This window comes from Phascolarctos cinereus, unplaced genomic scaffold (genome assembly GCF_003287225.1).
Source record: "Phascolarctos cinereus isolate Bilbo 61053 unplaced genomic scaffold, phaCin_HiC Scaffold_4;HRSCAF=312, whole genome shotgun sequence".
In the NCBI taxonomy this organism is placed as follows: Eukaryota; Metazoa; Chordata; class Mammalia; order Diprotodontia; family Phascolarctidae; genus Phascolarctos; species Phascolarctos cinereus.
Genome location: NW_027555847.1, coordinates 184766883 through 184789221, shown reverse-complemented (window position 1 = coordinate 184789221; position 22339 = coordinate 184766883). Strand labels below are relative to the sequence as shown.

The window sequence follows — 22339 nt, the reverse complement described above, 5'->3', positions numbered from 1 at the left end:
CCAAAGGAGTTCATGACACAAGGTTGAGTTCCTGCACTAAAGACTCTCTGATAGCCCTTCCAACTCCCAAACTCTGTGCATTTGAGGCTCAGTAGGGTTAAGTGATACCTAAAAGTCAGTTAATGGAAATTCAGGTACTTGAACTCAAAGTCTTCTGTCTCATACTACATCACTCTTCCCAAATTCCGCATTGCTACTTTTAGCTTTATTTCACTCAAATCCTGCATCAGCAGGCCCAAGTTGATTTGACTGGATCTATTAATAGTCTTCTAGGAAAGTATGTGCTGTCAGTGTACAAGGTTAGACACGTTACAAAAAGCCACATTCCTCCAGTAGAATGTAAGGTCCTTGAGGGATGGACTATCTTACTTTTGCATTTGAATCCCCAGCACCTAGCACAGTGAGTGGCACGTAATAAGTCATTCATAAGCCTAAATATAAATGAAATGTAGGCTCTGAGAATTGGTGTGGGGAAAGCACACTCTTGGACAACTGGTCAAATCTATTATTTTCTGTCTCATACTGCAGGGGGAAAAATTACTGTCCAAAATTACTCTGGAAAATTTTTATGTTAAGTCTCGAATATGGCATAGCAGAAAGATTTCTGAAGTATGGGTGGTGAACTTGGTGTCACTGGACCTCAGCGGTTCTGTCACTTAACTGTGTGACCTCAGATGAATCATTTAACCCCCCTCTACCTCTCCTCCACCTGTCTCTTTTTTCTCTCTTTCTGGACCCATTTCCTCAGCTTTAAATAAAGAGTCTGGACGATATTACCTGTAAGGTCCCTTCCAAATATAGGTCTATTTTGAACAAACACAGGGTTCTTTTTATATAATTTATTTAGACAGAAAAATGGGAAATATACATTTGAGTGATTTTTTTGCCTTAATTTCTGTATTCTTTCATTAGAATATATAAGGTACTCCTGACTTCTTTTTCAAAGTTCCAAAAAGCAAAAGCTAGTGGTACAGCTTATTTTAATTGGTCATTTTAACATCATGAGAGAATAAAGCTCATCTTTTAATCTGATTCTATTACAACCAATACTACAATATGGGGATTCTTACCTTAGGATCCCTGGGAAGCCAAGGAGTCCATGGATAGATTTCAAGGGGTTCCATGAACCTGAATGGGAAAAATTAACTTCTCTATTTTCACTAACCTCTAACTGAAATTAAGCATTTCCTCCAATTACGAAAGTAAATGTAAATCATTGTTCTATAAGGGGGTCCATAGATTTCATCAGACTGGCAAAAAGGTCTATGCTACAAAAAAGGTTAAAGAACTCCTACTATCATGCGATGAAGTAACTTTTCAGAGTGGGGAATCTTATGATCATAAGTTCATGGCTTTAGGGCTAGAAAGGATCTTTGGAGTCATGTAGTCCCAACTCCCTCACTTTGCAGATGAGGAATTTAAGCTCAGAGAGGTTAGGTCACATCAGAATCGACAAGGCCAGGAATCTGAACTCAGGTCTTCAGACTGTTAATGACACAATACACCTTGTCCACCTCCTATAAGCATGTATATTGTATTCTGGTCTCTCTTACTCTAGTGAGGAGAATAGCATTCCAAGATGGGCCCTCTCCCCCTACCAAAAATTAACTCAAATGATTAAGGTAAACACAAGACCACTTTTATTTTTGTTTTTGCAACACAGAGGTGCTCACACTCACAAGAGAAATAAGCAAATCAACACAAATATTGAGTTCCATTTTCCCACCCAATACATAATACTTAAGAGTAGCGATCAAGAGATAAGCAACATTTTAAAGCAGTTTTCCTTTAAAAGCAGTTTCTGACAGAATCTATAAAACCAGGTCTTCGAGCAGGAAAGTGACAGGCAGATACTGCCACTAATCCCAGTATCAAGAAGCACCGTAGTTACCTGGGTGTTCATGGGCACAGTGGGAATGGGGAGGACATGTTAAAATACATATTTTCTTTTCATCATTGGTTTTAAAGGTCAACTTTTGACTTCATGAAAACAGATTAAACAGTTTCACCTTCAAGATCTCTTACCCTTAACATTTAAGATACAAAAGGGAAAGAAAGTGGTGGGGGGGGGAGGAAGAGAAGTAGGATTACACTTAAAAGCTCTTTATCATAATTAATGTTAGAATTTGAAAAAAATTATATTTTTATGTAATAATTTTCCCCTAAAGACATCAAATTCAGGGGCCAAACTATTTAATTCACCACTGACTGAAATCACATTTGATTTAGATCAGAGAGTCTTTTTAATCTGCTCTTAGCCTTTGAACAAGACACCAATTATATACTAATTAACTCTGCTCAGCTTAAAAATAATGTGAAGTCACTGGTCTTGGAACATTCTGTAGTTACCAAGGAGACAAGGTGGTGTGATGGAAGGAACACTGCCTTTGAGGGCAGAGGTCTTGGGTCTGATTCTTGCTTCTGTGATTTACTACTGGTGTGACCTTGGGCAAGTCACATCAGTGACTTAGTTTCCTTATTTATGAAATGAAGATGACTGGACTTGATGGCCTTGAAAGGTCCTTTCGGGCAGTGAGGTAGGACAGAGCACTGGCCCTGGAGTCAGGAGAACCTGAGTTCAAATCCAGCCTCAGACACTTAATATGTAGTAGCTGTGTAACTCTGGTAAAGTCACTTAACCCTGATTGCCTCCCCCCCCCCAAAAAAAAAGAAAACAAAAAGAAAAAAGGTCCTTTCCACCTCTAACTTTATGATTCTATGATCTTTATAAGTGAAAAATAACCTTAATCTTGGAAAATCCCAGAGCTTGGGTAATTATCATTTGCTTTAAAACTGTGCCCTCATGAAAGGCTTCCTGTTAGGATGCATCTGACAGAGACAGCACAATATTCAATGAACACAATGTGCCTTTTGGGACAAAAATCCGGGAGAGAACTTTTGGAGGGGAAGGTAACAGGAAGAACCAGGAGGGAGTGAACATTCAAAACACGCTGTGACATCATATATCCCTAATCCTGTCCTTTCCTCACAATCTCCAAAGACAGTCATCAATGTTGGCTGACTGGTGGTTTCAAAAAAACCACTGAGGATTATAAGGTAGTATTTCTCTCCCAACACTATTTGTTCTGACTGTGGAATTTCTATTTATATGAGAGAGACTGTTGGGTTGTACATCCAAAGGGTTCTTCCTTTTTCTGAAAGAGATATCAGGAGAATCTACTCCTCGGTGTGCTCCTGTATTCTCTATTCCAAAATATGTTACATTTAAACTTAGAGAAAGGGCTGAAAACCAAATATAATAAAATCATAAAAACAATTGAATAACTCATAACATTTTATCATCACCCCACCTGTTTCTCTGCTCAGTCTACACATAGGCTATAAAAAAAATAACATCTGTACTCTTTCCAGTTTGTCTGCCATAAATCATATTCTCCTTAAATTGAGAAGCTTTTAAAAAAAATCTGTGCTTTTTCATGGAAACTTTCTGTTTTACATTTAAATGTCTTTAACCTTTTTCTTTTCCTTCCCCAAAGCAGTAATAAGCAAAATACAAGCAATTCTTGGGTGAACAAGACTGACAGTTTTTCTATCTTATACACCAAGCTCACATTCATAAGCCTTGTAATCTGCTTCCATCTCAATTTAAAAAATAAATGTCCTTAGTTATACTTTCAAAAGAAACATCTTCTGCCCTCCTGAATTTAACCTTAGGTTTAAGAGGCAGGGGATAAGGTAGAAAGGGATGTGGGAAGACAATCAGAGTTACAGTCACAGAGCTAGAGGGGTCCTTACTCATCACCTAATCTCTTCATTTTATAAACAAGCAAACTGAGGTTCCTTTAGGTGATGTGACTTGCTCTAGGCCACCTTGCTAGTGAGGGGCAGAGCCAGTGCTAGAAATGTGATCGCTTGTACAGAATATGTAGCGGGGAAAAAAAGCACTGGTCCTTTAGTCACAGGACCTAGCTGTTCCTATGTGACCCTAGGCAAGTCCCTTAACCTCTATAGCTCTCAAGGGTTATTCCCTAAAAAAGGACAGGGGTTGGACTAGATGGCTTCTGTGGTCCCTTCCAGCTCTAGATTTGAGCTCCTTTGACCCCCTGGCCAGGGGTCTTTCCACTGCCCTATACAGCCTCTCACTTCCTTATTATGGATGTTGTTTCTTTCCTTTATTATTCTGGACGATGAAAAAAGCCTTGACTACTTATTTAGTGTTTTCATACTCTAGTTGCAACAGCATTTTTGCAATGCTAGAAGAGCAACAACATTCCAGAAGAATGTATATCTGATTAAAAAGAGGGTCAGGGACTCTGCAGTGATACACGGCAGGGGGTGACAACAAGTATGCATTTTCAAAATGCAGACTTGCTTAAGATCACTGTCATAACTCCTGCTTCTGTCAGAGAGGAAAACATTCTACATCAAGTGACACCTCGGATTGGCTCAGTGTGCTGCCGTTCCAGGATTCGTGAAAGCTTTTATTATTAAATAGTTAGCCAACATTAGGAAAAGAATGTTTCTAAGTGCAAGAACTTCACTTGAGACACAAGCAGATGCAATGTACAATAACACTTTTCTTGGAGAAATAAAACACAAAGAGTAACAAGTTCTGGGAGTGCAGGGAGGTCAAAGGACACTAACGTTTCAAGCAGGTTCCTTAAGAAAAACGACGACGCCATAGCATGATAGTGTTGGAAGGAACCTCAGAGATCATCTCGTCCAACACCCTCATATTACAAATAAAGAAACTGAGGATCAGAGAAGGGGCATGATTTGCCCAGAGCCACACAGTAATGGCAAAACTGAGACTCAAATTCAGGTCCCCTGACTCCAAATCCAGTGTTCCTCCCACTAGACTATGTTGGTCTTAACATACTATCTGGGAGAAACTTAACATTTAACATGCTCATCCATTGTCCTTCTCTCTTTTTTCTTTGCTATATTGTCATTTTGATTGCATGCTAATTCTAAATATCAATGAAAGTTAATGATCCACATTTAAGTTCATTTACAATTCAGACAGAAAAAAAGTGAGGTGAACAAGAAAACCAACAGTGGCTAGGAATATGCTACCACCGCTTGGGATAGATTGTTCATCTCCCATAACACTCATTAGTCTACTTATCTTCCTAACTTTAGCAAGAAGGTGTGAACTACAGTTCAAAACACCTCTTAGAAGCAGGGGCAAACTCTACCTGGCTTCTTTGACATTTTGGAAAAACAAAGACTTATTGAGCTACTCAGTATCTCCAAATGCTTACCTGGTGACCTAAAAAAGTTTTATCTTTAAGGTGGGATGAAGAAACAATTCATTCTAGGAAGGTTTCTGCTCAGGGAAAGAAGGACTTATGGAAGACTTAGGGAAGTCTTATGGAAGATGGAAATATGGAACCAGCCAAAACATGATGGCTGGGTAGAATAAGATGAATATATTTCAATGAATTTTCCAAAATAGCAGACATGTTATTGATGAGATCATATCTTTAGTTACAGATATGTATATAAAGTTCTTCAATGTTAGGGGTTATAAAACAAAACAAAATTAGCCTATGTACCCCAATTGGGTACTTGCTTACTTGGAATACTGAGATTTTGTTTCTTTCTGACTGCTGTGGTTTCTACGGCCAAAATGCACAGGTATGAAAAAAGCCGTAATTTTTATAAAATTAGCAATGAGTTACAGTCCATAAACAATAATATTCAAAGATTTATTACAGGGGCAAAAATTGTTTCCAATTCTAGGACATGGCAAGTATTAGTAACTTTAAGGTACTCTTAAAGCTTTTGTATCCTTCTAAATATGAAACATTAATTAGTCAACCAATCAACGAGCATTTATTAAGTGTTCTCCATGTGGCAGGCACTGTTAAGCACTGGGTATACAAAGAAAGGCAAAAACAGAAAAACAAAAAACCAGTGACTGCCCTCAATATGGAATAAATCCAATTAAGATGAATTTTAAGATAGTATCTAAGTTATTTATTTGTACTTAAATACTGTTGGATTGAAAATTTATTAGAATAAATGGGAGTAGAGTATTTTCAATAGACAAAGGGTTGTCTGCTTTTAAGGGAGAGAGAAGGTCTTTTTTAATGAGACCCATTAAAAGAACAGTGGAGGTGTATTTCAAAATGCCAGCCATTACTTGGTATCAGCCTTTGAAAAATCATCAATTGTGATTGATAGTGTGGATAGAGCTTGTCTTTAATAAATGGAACCTTTCCCAGGTAAAGCTTTAATCAATGACAGTTTTCATATTTGTCTGAGATGAGATAGATTTGGTGATGCCCACTGGTCTTCTCTGTCTCTGCAATTTCTGTTATCTTGTGGATAACACTACCTCAAGCAATCTGCTTCCATTTTCTTTCCAACAGTATAATTTTGATAGATAACAACACTGCATGGTTATAATTTAAGGTGTTTCAAGGTACTTAAAAATACTCCTACTTGTGCCATGTAAGTGCATTAAAAATAGTCCTAAGAGACCTTTAAAAAGCCATTTTCCAGCTTTCAACACACATTTAAAACAAGCCAAAAACTATCTTAATGTAGCATTTAACATTTTGTTTCCTAAGTTTCATCCAAAACAAAGCCAAAGAACAATAGCAAAATATCTATGAAGTGCAAATGTCAGTTAAGTGCAAATTTCCAAGCACACAGACCTGCTCTGAAATCACATTCTAAAATTCTGCAAGGTCTCTCTTAAAATGTGTATGCTCGACATGTAATTTTCAAACACGAATAACTTTAAATGATCTTCAACATTTCTTTTCACACTCTTTTTAAAGACTTCTTTCTTCATTAAGATTTCCCCACTAGGCAATTTTCAACTTCGTAGTTGAAAATTTTCACGTGTGCCCAAGATTCATTTTTATAAGAAAAGCAACTTTGTCTTTCTTACCATGGAACTGATTTGATGTTTCAAATTAATAAAGCAAAATTTATCTTTGAATATGGCCAAAAAAAATCTCAACAGCTGAAAGGGTAAATTTTTCACATATATGAAAGCCACCCAACCCAGGAACCTAAAATGATCCCTGGTTTCCCTCTAGTAATTTCTCAAGTGGAGGCTCTAATTAGACACAGAAACTTAGTAGTCATTCCCAACAAGAAGGTACTATATTTTAACCAACACTTTCCAACTCCACCTGGGCTGAACAGAGAGATGCAGAATCATCAGTTATCCCAGGAGAATGTCTTCAGAAGCCTAGCGGACCTACACGGAGCTTGAAAATGGAACCACTTGCTTGCCGCCCACATACACTTCGTCAATATTTCGATCATCTCCTAAAACAAGAATTAGTCAATTAATACCTAGTATGTACCTGGCACTGAACTAGATGCTAAGGGAGATATGACGATGCGGATGATATAGCCTTCTGTGTTACATGACCAGCATTTAAGGGTAAGGACCCTTCCCTTAGCATGCAAACCAGAATTAAGTTGAGCTGGTACAATTCATGTAGGCAGTGCTAGGCTGGAGCTGATCACAGCTTTCAGCATCATTTAGGGCTTTGGAATGGCGAAAGACCCAAGTGTGGACTGACAGACAATTGTGAGCAGTCCCTCTCAACCATAATGTGAGGTGAAGGAACAATGGCTACTGGATTCATTTCAGCTTCAACCGTGCTGTTTCACTTATGAGCCAGTTTGATCCAGGTTACAACAGTCCCTATCCTACTATAGGGCTCCCCTGTGGAAATGCAAGCAGCTTTAGCTGTTGCCAATAGCCCTGGAACTATGTAGGGAATCCCAGAGAAATTTCCAATGAACTATACAGGATATGACCTGTGCCCTCTGTTCCTGAGCCCGGCAAGCACCCCAGACTCCTGACCCTGCTTATAATCTAACTGGGGTGACAAGACTAAGACATACATAACCATTAGGTGAAAAAAGTGTAAAATGGACTAGTATAATGGAGAGATCAGGGTGGGATGGAGTAATGGAAGAATTGAGCCTTGAACTGGATATTGAAAGAAGGGTAGGCAAAGAGATTTTTTAAAATGGGACAAGGACCCACATGTGCAAAAATATTTATAGCAGCTCTTTTTGTGGTGGCAAAGAACTGGAAATTGAAGGGATGCCCATAAATTGGGGAATGGCTGAACAAGTTGTGGTATATGAATGTAATGGAATACTATTGTGCTATAAGAAATGATGAGCAGGGTGGTTTCAAAAAAACCTGGGATGACTTATATGAACTGATACAAAACGAAGTGAGAAGAATCAGGAGAACACTATACACAGTAAGAGCAAAATTACATGATCATCAACTATAAATCACTTAGCTATTTTCAGCAATATAATGATCTAAGACAACTGCATAAGACTCATGATGAAAACTAAAATTGCTATCCTTCTCCATAGAAAGAACTGATGTTGTCTGAATACAGACTGAAGCATACTATTTTTCTTTCTTCCTTCCTTCCTTTTCTCTTTTTCCTTCCTTTCACTGTCTTTCTTTCCTTTTTTGTTTGAGTTTTCTTTCACAAAATGACTAATATGCAAATTTTTACATGATTGCACATGTATAACCTATATCAGATTGCCATGCCATCTCAGGGAGGAAGGAGGGGAGTGAGGGATAGAATTTAAAACCCAGAACTCAAAAAAAAGAATGTCAAAGACACTTTTACATGTAATTGGGGAAAAATAAAATATTATTATAAAAAGAAATAGGGGTAGGTTTGAGGTACATGGAGACAGTGGGAGAACATTCTAGGTAACAGGAACAGCATAAGCAAAGGCAGTGAGGCCATACTGAGGCTGATGGAGGCAAAAGACAGAGAGTTTGGAAAAACTGGGTAGTAGTAAGGAAATAAGGCACAGAGGTCTCAAAAGACAGAGAAGTTTGAACTTGATGCTATGATGAAAGTCTAACACAGATATGTAAGAAGGATTGGAAAGAGTGAGTCTAGAGGCAGAGAAACCAATTAGGAGGTTGTTATGGTAGCAGAGGCCAAAGCTAGGGTGGGATGTACATCTGATGAATTGTGAGTGCCCTAAATCTTCTTTGAAAACTAAAACAGTTAAAGCCTGGCAAGAGTCTGCATAATGGGATTGGAATGAGCTAAGATTAAAGAGAAATTTATGCAATCTGGTGTAACAAATAACGATGAATAATAAACACCAAGGATGAGAGAAATGCAGGGACCTACCTAGATAGAAGAACTTCTGGATGACAGCCTGAAATGAACAATGAAAGACAATAATTAGAAAGCAGAGTTTGATATCTTCTATAGAAAAGGACATTTACAGGAAACCACAGGATTTAACACTGAAAGGACCTTGGAAGGCATCTAGTTTAGCCTCTTCACTTTATAGTCGAGGAAACTGACACCCGAAGATGTTGTAATTTACCCAACATCACGCTGTTAGTATACAGCAGCTAGGTGGTACAGTGCAAAAAAACCATAAGCAATTAGCAAAGCCAAGAGACATGAGTTTGTTTTTTGGCATTGAATTTTTATTTCCATTTTTTTAAAAACCAGGGATCATTTGCTAGAACAGTATTTGTTTTTAAAGTGTTTGACTGTTTTCAGAGAAAAGAAGCTCTGAAAGCTTAAAAAATGAGTATGGTAAAATAATTGACCCATCACAGAAGTTGTACAATAATAATACCATGGACTGGATGAATAGGTTTGGCATCAGGAAGTACATTCCAGTGTGAGTCTAAACAGTGAACAAAATAATGAATTATACCAATATCAACTTACATAGATCTTTTCTTTAAGGAGCTCAAAACATGTTATACTTATTCTTATTCTTGGTCCTGTCTTCAAGGAGTTTATAATCTAGTCATCTTGCTGTTACATTGATTAACAAATACTAATCCAATGCAATCCCTCAAGGTCCTTCCTAATGCAAAGATTTTATCATGTAACTTATGCTTTGAATGATCGTTTTTTAAACAGCATGATTAGAAGGTTTTAACAGAAAATACTCAAATTAAGTACAGGGTCCTACACTTCACTCTCCAAAGACTTTCTCTTGGCTTACCTCTGAGAGCTCACCAGGCAGATCGCCACAGAAGACATCAATGGGAGAGTCTGAAGCCTTAGGGTTGATCAGGAGAGCATCAAATTCCTTGCCGACTTCAAAGTTTCCAATCACACCATCTAGTCCCAAGGCTGTAATGGGGAGCAAAGTAGTGAGTTTATGGTACTTTTGAACTCCTAGAATGCTCAAGTGTCCCAAAACTTAAGTTAAATTTGTGAAGAAATATATAGTCTGCTGACATTTATATCAATAGAAGGGGGTGGGGGAAGCAGCCAAGTGTTTTAAGTCAAGCATAAAAGAAGTTAATTTTTGTGTACTCATTTCAGATAGTTACAGAGACAGTAGGCAGGTTAAGTACGTTGAAAGCGAAGTCTAAGAATGAAATGTCTATGCCCTTTTTTTCACTCAAAGTGCACTAACTGGCTGTGATTCTTGGCAAGTCACTTAACCTCAGTTTCCCCACTATAAAATAAGGGAGGTGGACTCAAAAGCCTCTAAGGTCTCTTTTGCATCTAAAATGTGTTTCCACATTTTGAAATTTTTCCCTTTGAATTATGCCAGTGTATTCTGAAGGCTGGTTTATTGCCTCCTGCTAAACATACACACACACACACACACACACACACACACACACACACACACACGCACGCACACCATTGCTTAAAATTATCTAAAATTTACTAGCTAACTGCATCCTCCTTGCTATCCTCCTGCTCCCAGCTTTTATTTCTCCTCTATTCTGTCACATACTTATCATTTTGATCCCAAGGTCTGTTTTCATGGAAGTGACATTATCTCTAGATGCAGTGTGGTACAGTAAAAAGAATGCTGAACCCAGAGTCAGAACACCTGTGTTCAAATCTTACCTTGGACACTAGCTGTGAGGCCACTGTTGTTACCCTCTCTTACCCTCAATTTCCTTATCTATCAAATTAAGAAACCACTCTCACAGGGTGATTGTGAGAATCAAATCATTCATGTGTGTATACATACATACATATATATAGCTTTGCAAAACTTAAAGCACTATGTAAATATCATCTATTACTATCACCTCTAAAAAATCAAGTATACTATTACATATATATGATGCCATTGGCACAAATCCTCTGAAAAGAAACAAGCTTTGTAAAAAAAATTGAGCAAATTATTTCATGACTAGTAAGCATCTCAATGGGATGCTTACTACATTGACTTCCAAATTTTTCCTGGTCACTAGAGCAAACCTGAGGTTTAAGGAAGTACGGAATCTGTCTACAATGCCCTTTTTATTTAAAAGAGGAAGACTTTAATTGCAGAAAGCAAAAAAGGCATGACAATGAAAATTCATTTTCTGCAGAAAAAGTGCTATGCTCCCTTTGCATGTGGAAAAGTTGATTAACTGGATGAGGAGTTCGAGACAGACACTATCTCATAGTAAGGCAGCTGAGAACACAGCCTCCTGGTGAGGCTGTTGGCTGGGGGTTCATAAATTGAATCTCATATGTAGCATTCCACATTTATAATGACCAACCTCTGCAAAGGGAGGGACTTGCATTTTCTTTCTTTCTTCAGGGACAACCTTTATCAATATCATTAAGGATCGATCCTTTCTGCTGTCATTCTTTCCACTAACAATGGTGTAGCCATTGTATTGTTACGTTTGAAAATTAAGGTAAACTGGGAGACCATGATCAATTTATTAGTTAGACTATCAATAACCAATAAATTGGGTCAATGGCCTCTCTCAATGATCAAAGACTTCTGCAGTGCCTTTTGGTGATTGGTACTGAATTTCACATCCAAATATCCCTTACTACTAAGAGTTTTACCTTGAGCCCCAAAATGTAGTTTTTCCAAAATGTGGTTTTCCTGCCCAATGAAAGTACTAGGTTCATATTTAGAACTGAAGGAGACTTTAGAGTTGCCATCTAGTTCAATCCCTTGTTTCACTTACAGGAATCTAGAGGGCAGAAAGAGGAATTGACTTGCCCTGGGAGGGCCAGGATTTGAACCCAGGTCCTTTTACTCCAAAATCTGGTATTCATCCCACAGTGCCATGCTGCCAAGAACCATTCTTTAACACCAACCTATAGATTGGTGGAGATGTACACACCAAGACAACTGGCGAAGTCTGGATAAAAAAAGTGAACTTCTTTATTTCATTTGTAAAGGTGATCTCAGGAAACCAACACCCTCATAGCATTGTGCAATTGTCTCTGAAATAACAAACTCCTGATGGGTGACTTTTGATCTCCAAATGCCCACTATGTCTGAGAATAATTTTGGCAAAATTACTGGGCAATGACTTTGTCTTTTTTTTTAAACAATTTATAGAAAGGTAACTTTTTCATTCTCAGAAATAAAAGTCTGTAAGCCAAAGAAATATCACAGCAAAAAAAGGGGGGGGGCTGGTACTAAAATGGTTAGAAATGGCCATTGCTAGATGACTTCAAATTGGGTTTTTCTTTGTATTTTTGTTGGTGTGGAGTTGAAAATAAGAATACTGGAAAACTGTGGAAATTCTTCCCTTGTTGAAGTATGTGACACCTGCCTCTTGGGTTCTAGAAGTATCTGTCTAGTACGTAGAAAAATAATACTGTAAGTCAGATCATTCTGTAATGGCTATAGGCTCAATAAGCCAGCAAGCAAGAATAAGGATGCTTCTGGTTATACTGATTTGGATATTTCATTGATACCTTCATAATCCTAGCAGATTTGGAAGTGGTTAAACCATCTCTACATACAGTCAAAGAATCCAGACATTCTTTTTTTAAAAATGATCTGATTGGTTTTACTAGATTTTATTATTATTTATTATTTTACTAAATTCACCCAAATCTAGATGAATCAAAAAGCATTTAGTAACTGCCTACTAGGGATGGGTGCTATAAGGTCTGCAGAAGTACATGAAGGCTGGTAAACAACTCTAATCCATTTTCAGAAGGTCTGTTTTACTGAAAACTACTGCCCTCTGGAGGAATACTCAATTCTTTGGCTATACGTATAGATAATTTAACTATATCCAAATCTACCAGGAATTTTAAGCACTTGAAATACAGATAAAACAGAAAGCATTCATTAAGTGCCTACAAGAGGCCAATCAGTATTAGGTCTGCAGAGGTATACCAAAGCTGATAAATAATTCAAATCCATTTACAGAAGACTTGTTTTACTGAAAACTACTATCCTCTGGAGGAAAACCTGGATTTTTGGGCTGTTTAACCACATTCGGATCTACTAGGGAATTTAAGCATTGAAACAATGATGAGAAGAGTCCACCCTTAAGAAGCACAATTGCTTCCATTTACCCTCATTTCACTTCAAATTATAGCACAGAAACAACCTAGGAAGAAGACATCATTCAACAATGGCCATACTGCCCTAAGAATTAGAAGTGAGAACCTTGTAAAAACAAAAGAAATGATCTGGTATACACCCCTATTATGCTGGCCAGCTCAGAAAGTGGGCGAATCCCTGATGAAGTAGCATCACAAGGAGCCTAGAGTGAAAGAAGCACCACTGAAAGCAAATTCAAACATATAATAAATTGATCTTTGAAAAACCAGCCAAGCAATCTAAGCGGAGATTTTTAAAAACATGATTAGTGATTACCAATCTTATAAGGCATTAGCTTTGCTGAAATTTCTGAAATTTTAGATAATAAATCAACAGTTTCAAGACCTTTCTTTCTTCAAATGTTCCTCATGGTTTTCTACATTCCAAGACATTCTTGGAGTGGAAGCTAGCAATTTACAGGACCCAAAGTAGTCAGTGACTCCCCACCACCATCCACCACTGGGACTCGGCACAGCAAAGACTTGCATTATATTTATGCTTATTTATCAATCATATGTACAGGGTTCCCTGAATGATAACATACTCATCTTTTATGCCAAAAATGATCACTTATTACTTTTAGGATGTGCCACATAAAGTTTGAAAGAATAACATGATTATTCTTCATGATTACTACATTTTTCTTCTCGAATCAAGAGAATTTAGAGATTAAAAAAAAAGTTTAAATTTAAAAAATTTTAAAGATTTCTTCTTTCCATACTTTATTTAAGGACTTTCAAGTCAATAAATATTTGTTAATTAGCTAACATACCTAGAGAACTGTGCTAGATGCCAGGGGAAATAAAAAGTTTGGACAAAGTTATATGCCTGCCCTCATAGAGATTATGGTCCACGTAAGGATATAAAGAGATATGAAATGAGATAGACACAAAATGCCCATTACCTTGGCTTCCTCCAAGAGTTGCTAGTCTGAACACTTCTTTCAGAGTGAGGCTTTTCTCATTTGCTTTTTTCATGTAAAGGATGTTGGCCACCATGATTGTTTTTCTGATAGCATCAAGCATGGAAGATGAATAACCACCAGCAACATCTATAGTAGATTTAAAAAATATTAATAATAACCTCATGCGGATAAACAGGTGATCAAGTATATAAACAAGGGAGCATCATGTAATAAAAAGTGCACTGGATTTGGAATCTGAAGACCCGGTTTTGAATCCTGGCTCTGAAAGGTGTGTTGCTATGGGTTAGTCACTCTCCTTGGCTCCCTAAACACCATCGTAGTTGGCTTATCTGCACCTGTTCAGCCAGTTGGCTTCCTGGACTCCCAGGGCAGCAACTGGACTGCATTCCAGACACTCCCTCTGGCCATTTAGGCTCCAGGGCAGTTGCCCTGCCTGGGCACCATCACCACCACCGCCCCTTTTCCTGATGCGCACCGCTGCCTGATGCCCTGAGACATCTCCTCCCCCAGGCTGAACACCTACCTGAACTCATTCCTTAATGATTAATATACCTCCACCACATCATTCTATCCCTATCCCAGTGATTTGGAGCCCCTGGCTGCCACTTTTCAAACCCTGTTCTTGGTCTCCCATTGACACCTCTCTTATGCCTTTTGTGGCTAAATACCTTGAGAAGGTTGCCTATAATTGATTCCTTCCTTTCTTTTCACTCTCCTCATAACTCTCTGCAGACTGGATTCTAGTCTCATTATTCAACTGAAACCACTTTCTCCAAAGTTGCTAGTGATCTCTTAACTGCCAAGTCTAATGGCCTTTGCTTAATCTTCATCCTTCTTAACCTCTCTGTCACCTTTGACACTACTGATAACCTTCTTCTCTTTGGCATTCTCTTGACTCCTGGTTTTCATGACACTGTTCTCGCCTGGCTTTCGGCCTACCTGTGTGACCACTCCTCAGTCTCTGTTGCTGGATAATCATCCAGGTCATGCTCATTAAATGTGAGTAACCTCCCCACAAGATTCTGTCTTGGGTCCTCTTCTCTCTATATATTATTTCACTTGATGATCTCATCAGCTCCCATAGATTCAATTATCATCTTTACACAGATGATTCTTAGTTTTACCTGTCCAACCCTAACCACTCTCCTAAGCTCTAGCCTTACATTTCCAATTGCTGATAGACATATCCAACTGGATTTCCTACAGACACTTTAAACTCAACATGTCAAAACTGAACTCATTATCTCTTTCTCTCCCTTCTAGCCTTTCCCTCTAACTAACTTCCCATCATCCTTCCTGTTATGCAGGCTTGTCACCTATGTGTCATCCTTAACTCCTCACTCTTTCTCACCCTCATATACAATCAGTTGCCAAGGCTTATTGATTTTACCTTCATACCATTGGCTTATACATGCCCCTTTCTCTCCTCTGACATTGCCACCATCTTGGTGCAGGTCCTTATCACCTCACCCCTCATGACTGCAATAGCCTCACTACAGTCCATCCTTCACTCAGCTGTCAAACTCTTCCAAACCACAAGTCTGACCATGTCACCCTCCCACACCCATTCAATAAGCTCCAGTAGTTCCCTATTACTTACTGTCTTTTAGAGCCCTCCATAACCTGGCTCCTTTCTTACATTTCTAGTCTCATACTTTACAAATCTCATGTACTCTGCAATCCCTGACACTGGTTTCCTGGTTCCTCACACACAATACTCCATGTCTGGATTCCAAGCCTTTTGACTGGTTGTCCCCTATGCCTGGGCACCCTCTCCCTCCTCATTTCTTCCGTCTCTAGCTTCATTCAGGTCTCAGCTAGAATTCTACCTTCTACAAGAAGCATTTCCTAGTTCTCCTTAATCTTATTGCCTTCCCTTTGATATTATCTCCAGTTTACACTGTCTCTATCCTGTTTATACAAAGTTATTTGCGTGCTGTCTTCCTCCTTAGATGGTGAGCTCCCTGAGAGCAGGGACTGTCTTTGGCCTTTCTTTGTATCCTAAACACTTAGTGTCCACTTAGTACAATGTCCGCACATAGCAGGTACTTAAATGTTAGTTACTTGCTGACTTAGTCTCAGGTTTCTGATCAGTAAAATGGAGTTAATACTTTCACTGCTTCTCTCAAAGTATTATTGTAAAAGGAAACACCCTGGAAACCTTAAAAACACTATATAAATGGAAGCAGTTTTCATCACAGACATTCCTGAGAGTACATCTGATAAATTAATGCAAAAATCCTATGTACAAATGATGGCCACAAATAACATATACTATAACATTCACTTTGAAAATAACGGTGTTAAGTATGTTCTAATTTGGTTGGTAAAGTAAAGTGAGGAAATCATATTTATATATATCCTTGGTAGAACTCCCAGGGAAAACTTGTAGCTTTAGAGCTTTATGGATTATTTAGAGGGTATAATGAGTTCAAAACAGATCCACCATTCTTTAATCTAGAAACTTTTCCAAGTCCTATTCTGAATACAATTTATAAAAAATTAAAATCAAAGTTCTATAAAGTTAATTTTCAAGAAAGATTTTCTTTAGAAATGAGCATATTAATTCTGATAATATTAATATATAATTATTTATATCATGTTAATTAATTATATATTAATTAATAGATAATAACTATCTCATATGCACATCAGCATTCTAATCTGATGAACAAATCATTTAAGTTATTAAAACAAAGTACTTTAACATAATTGAGTTGAACAATCTTTGACAAAAGCTACTTTAAATGTTATTTTAAATTAATTTAATAAATAAATGGCAGGAAAGTTAATATACTGTTAGTGGGAAGAATATCTCTATATGTAGAATGAAGTATACTTTATAATTCATTGGAAACTTTGTCATTTGTAGCCAGAAATGTAAAATTGTGAATACCTTTCCTCTAGCACTACTCCAGTCCCTTCTTGGGCATGGAGGTAACGTTGAGTTCTCAAACATACATATAAATGACAGGTCTCAAATATTTCGTATTTACTTGTTTCTCCTTTTGTAGAAACAAAAAAAAAACAGAGAAAGCAGGTGATAGCACTGAATTCTGAGGAATGGAAGAGGGGAAGCTCACGATGAAAGTTCAATCATCTGCTGTACATGTCAGGGATTAGTGATGTGATTGCGGAATTGGGAAAGGAAGGCAAAGCTTGGAATAGCTGTTGTGGGGAAAAGCATGAAGTTAATAAGAGTAGAGGAGAAGAGCCTTCAAAGAACAGCACATGTTTGGCTGAGGTTGGTGACCAGTTTGTAGTGAGTGAAACCAGCCTGACCTTGTTCAGTGACAATCAGCAATGACTAAACAGGAAGAGAAATTGAATGGTGGGAGTTAACCAGGGATAAAGCCTTTGCCAGTCAAGAATGGCAGATGTTTAGGGGACCAAGGGATTCTAGGATAACTAGTGAAACAGTTATTAGGTAATGGAGGCAAGTGGAAGAGATAAATGCAAAGAACATGGATCTGTGAAGGGCCAGAAGGTCACAATAAGGGCAAAGAACAGGTTTAGTGTGACTCAGTGGGAAAAGTAGAAGAGAATATTATATGGGTTAAAATATTTACATATTTTATATAAATTCTTATATAACCAGTCTTTCCATCACAAATTGGTCTTCTTAACTTTGTCACAGCAGGATTTGTAAGCTTTCTTGTTTCTATTTTTAAAAAAACATATTCTCCTAATCTTGTAGATATTTGTTTCGCTTTTCCCTGGACCTGTTTTACTTTTGCCTTAGGTTAAATCACATTAACCACTTAAGACTTTGACTTCAGTGAAGGTGTCACATAAACCAACCTTGTGTTAAAGTATCAGCCTATCAACCAACAGGCTTCTTGCCATATAAATAAAGTGAAGTGAATTGTTTGGTAATTTTTCACTTAATCTGGACACTATAGACAGAAAGGGCAAAAAAAATTTTAAAGCAAAAAATCCACTTGAGTTTTTGTTGTTTTTTTGGCACCTGGGTGGTACAGTGGGTAAGAGCCCTGGACTTGGAGTAAGGAAGACCTGATTTCAAATCTTGCCTCAGACACTTATTAGCTGTGTGACCCTGAGCAAGTCACTTAACCTCTGCCTCAGTTTCCTTTTCAGTAAAACAGGGATAATAATAGCATCTACATCACAGGGCTATTGTAAAGATCAAATAAGATAACATGTAATGCATTTTGCAAACCTAAAACTGCTACAGAAATGCTATTACATATAGAGTGCACTGTAGAACAATTTCGAACTATGCCCAAAAGGCTATAAAACCATGCATATCCTTTGACCTAGCAATACCACTGTATACTGTTTGTATCCCAAAAGAGATAAAAAAGAAAAAAAGAAAAAGGACCTATATGTACAAAAATATTTATAGCAGCTTTTCTCTGGGGGCAAAGAATTAGAAATTGAGGGGATGTCCATCAACAGAGGAATGGCTGAACAAGTTCTGGCATGTGATTATGATGGAGTATTATTGTATATAAGAAATGACGAGCAGGATGCTCTCAGAAAAACCTGGAAAGACTTGCATGAGCTGATGCAAAGTGAAATTTACTGTGTAGCAATACTGTAAGATGATCAGCTGTAAATGATTTAGCTATTCTCAACAATACAATGATCTAAGACAACTCTGAAGGACTTATGATGAAAAATGCTACCCCTCCCCACAGAAAGAACTGATAGTGTCTGAATACAGATTGATGCATACTTTTTTAACTTTATTTTTCTTGAGTTTTTTTTGCCTGTGTTTTCTTTCACAACATGACTATTACGGATATGTTTTTCATGACTACACATGTATAACCTATATCGAATTGCTTGCCTTCTCAATGGCGAGGGGGTGGGGGAGAGGAAGGGACAGAATTTGGAACTCAAAGTTTTAAAAATGAAATGTTAAAAATTATTTTTACATGTAACTGGAGAAAAATAAAATACTAAATATAAAAAATAAAACATGTAGATAGAGTTAGAGATAAATATTAAGAATGATAGGTTTTGGAATGCCATCTAGTCCACCATGCTCATTTTAGAGGTGAAGTGGCAAGCTAAACATATTAAATAGAGAAGTCAGGACCTGAACCCAAGTCTTCTGACTTCAAATGGATAACTCCAATGCCACACTGCCATGCATGAAATACTAAAAGAATAAGAAGTTCTCCAGCATATTGGCAGATAATCTATAGAGAATTTACAGGAAGACACAGACAGGAATCACAAAGAATAAGAAGACATCAAAGGGCTGCAATTTGAGGCTATGGAAAGACTCTACCCACATCAATGAGATGACAAGTCCATCAAAGTATCAATACTATTGAAATGTCAACAAAATAACAGCAATACTATTAAATCTGAGTGCTCTCTGTAGAGATTTGGGTTAGACAGAAAAAGCTTGGATAAATATCAGCAGAACAGATCCTAATGGTTTTATGCATCTGAAAAACAAATGCTTGCCCTCCTACTCATTCTCATTGTAGGCGGCTGGAATGGAACACAACAGCATTCTAAAAATCCTCCAAGCTTTTTTCCTTCCTTTTTATTTTTTTATTTTTTGAGTCACTTTCAATTGTAGAATTTTCAGTTTAAAGCCATACAGAGTAAGACAAAGAGGTACCAATGCACTTTCCACCCAGACATCTGGGTGTGACACATGCTTCCTAAATGAACAGCTCAACACACAATTAGGAGAAACAACTCAAACGTACTGTTCAAACCAGGAGGCATCAGTTAATCCGTCAGCCGCCTAAAAGGTCTTGTCAACATCCAGACTGGTGGAGGGACTACAGAAGAGAATTTTGTTTTGCTGAATCTGTCAGTTGTCTAAATGCTTTATTTATGCTGATAGGGTCAAATAAAACAACTTTAATTTTTCTAGAGTTAGCACTTGTGCTTAGACATCTACTGAGAAATAACATAAATAAAAACTGTGCAAACTTAGAAGGATAAGATAAAATGGAAGCAGAAGAAAAGAACGATTCCAGGATGTTTTAAATTATTCTAACACTAAAGGAATAATAGCCTTTTATTTATTTGTTTGTTTTTGAGACTTGGTCTCCCTATCTAGCCTGGGCTGGAAGTGGAAAGGCCACTCACCAGGCTGGATACCACTTCCAATGTGCATGGACGCTCAGACCTGGACCAGTTCAACCCTCTCCTCCTACGGGGCTCACTATATTGGTACCAGACTAAGACTGCTCTGAAATCCTGAGCTCAATCGATCCGCCAGCCTCAGACTACCTGGGTAGCAAGGATTTTAGGCATGTGCTACCACAGCCAGTTGAATAATAGCCTTTGAAAGTCATCCTCATTCAAGTAGTACTGTGAAGCCAAACATTTAAAGGCACTGTGGTATAATGGACAGAAACACTGGACCTAAATTCAGAAAGACCCAAGTTCTAATCCTTCCTCTGTCACCTATGAGCTATAAGATGATGGGCAAGTTCTTTAACCCCCACCTCTTCCCATAACCACCAGCCTCAGTTTCCTCATCTATTAAATGGAGAAAATAATATCTCTAGTACCAACCTCACAGGGCTGCTATAAGGCTCGGACAAGGTGATGCATGTAAAGTGCCTGGCAAACCAGAGTTAGTGACTTACTGACCTGTGCCCAGTCCAAGCTTCACGTTATGTTTCAGAACATTCAAGACATTTAGTAATCCACTGGAGATCCTAGAGACAGGAGAGAAAGGAAGTCTAAGGAAAGAGTATACAACCTGTTCCTTCTTCCTTCCTTTTCTCTTTCTCTCTTCCTTTCTTCCTTTCTCTCTCTCTCCCTCCCTTCCTCTCCCCTCATCTCTTTCCCTCAGTCTCTCTCTCCCTCATCCTCTCTTCCCCTCCTCTCTTTCTCTCTCCCTCCTTTTCATCCTCTCCCCTCCTCTCTCCCACTCTCTCTCTCTCCTCTCTCCCTCCCTTCCTCTCCCCTTATCTCTTCCCACTCAGGCTCTGCCCCTCCCTCTTCCTCTCATCCCCTCCTCTTCATTCTCTCCCCTCCTTTCTCCCACTGTCTGTCTGTCTCTCTCCTCTCCCTCCCTCTCCCCTCATTTTTCCCACTCAGGCTCTCTCCCTCCCTCTTCTTCTCTTCCCCTCCTCTCTTGCCCTCCTTTTCATTCTCTCCCTTCCTTTCTCCCACTGTCTGTCTGTCTCCCTCCTCTCCCTCCCTCTCCCCTCATCTCTCCCCCTCAGTCTCTCTCCCTCCCTCCCTCATCCTCTCTTCCCCTACTCTCTTTTCTCTCCCTCCTTTTCATTCTCTCCCCTCCTCTCTCCCACTCTCTCTCTCTGTCCTCTCTCCCTCCCTCCCTCTCCCCTCATCTCTCCCACTTAGGCTCTCTCCCTCCCTCCCTCTCCCCTCATCTCTCCCACTTAGGCTCTCTCCCTCCCTCCTCTTCCCCTCCTCTCTCACCCTCCTTTTCATTCTCTCTCCTCCTTTCTCCCACTGTCTGTCTGTCTCTCTCTCCTCTTTCCCCCTCTTCATCTCTCCTATTATCTCTCTCTCTTTGTATGTCTTTCTCTCTGTCTCCCCCTTCCCCAACATCATCCAGACAAAGCTACTGCTTTAATGTTTAGGTGGCAAGAAGTGCCCAAGTTAAATCAATCACGGGAAATCTTTCCAGAATCCAGGAGAAGGGAGGCTGACCAATCACAAAAGCCTTGCTCTGCTGCTGGGTCATTTTGCCAGTTACCCTTCAGGAAGCAAATGAAATAGTAAGAGGAGAAGGGAGGGGGGCCAAGTGAAAGAGAGAAGAAAATCACTTGAATGGAAGAATAAGTAAATAAGTTTTTAAATCAAGCCCAAAAGCTAACTAGTCTATACTGATTTGTTTCTTTGGGTCAGTCTGTTTGTCCTAAATTATAAATGGAGGAATATAAAAACTTAATTTTGCTCTATCTTGGCCTTGGGCCCTGAGGGTCTTATTAGACCATATACTGTTGATGATTTAAAATGAATATATAGCCTTTAGTCGTGGAGACCTGACTGGGGACGAGCTAAATGAACTAAGGCTCACTTTGGGGCAAATCGTATATAAATCAGCATCGAGAAGGGAAGGTAGCCTCTTCAGAGTTGATGAGCTGTTGGGAAGGAGTAGTTGTTTTCATATTTTCAAGGTTACGTGTAATAATAAAAGGCAGCTAGGTGGCACAGTGG

The 22339-nt window shown here is 38.5% G+C and overlaps 1 protein-coding gene across 1 annotated transcript in view; it reads right to left on the bottom strand.

Annotated features, from left to right (window-relative positions):
* Window positions 1-1617: 1617 nt before the first annotated feature.
* Window positions 1618-22339, bottom strand: part of GDA (guanine deaminase) — an 85844-nt gene continuing 65122 nt past the window's right edge. The window contains exons 10-14 of the mRNA XM_021001821.2: window positions 20798-20865; window positions 14186-14332; window positions 9964-10094; window positions 9123-9150; window positions 1618-7251 (exon numbers count right to left, since the gene is read on the bottom strand). Of these exons, the coding sequence (XP_020857480.1) occupies window positions 7181-7251; window positions 9123-9150; window positions 9964-10094; window positions 14186-14332; window positions 20798-20865 (445 nt within the window). The 3' untranslated portion in view covers window positions 1618-7180. The remainder of the gene's footprint in view (window positions 7252-9122; window positions 9151-9963; window positions 10095-14185; window positions 14333-20797; window positions 20866-22339) is intronic.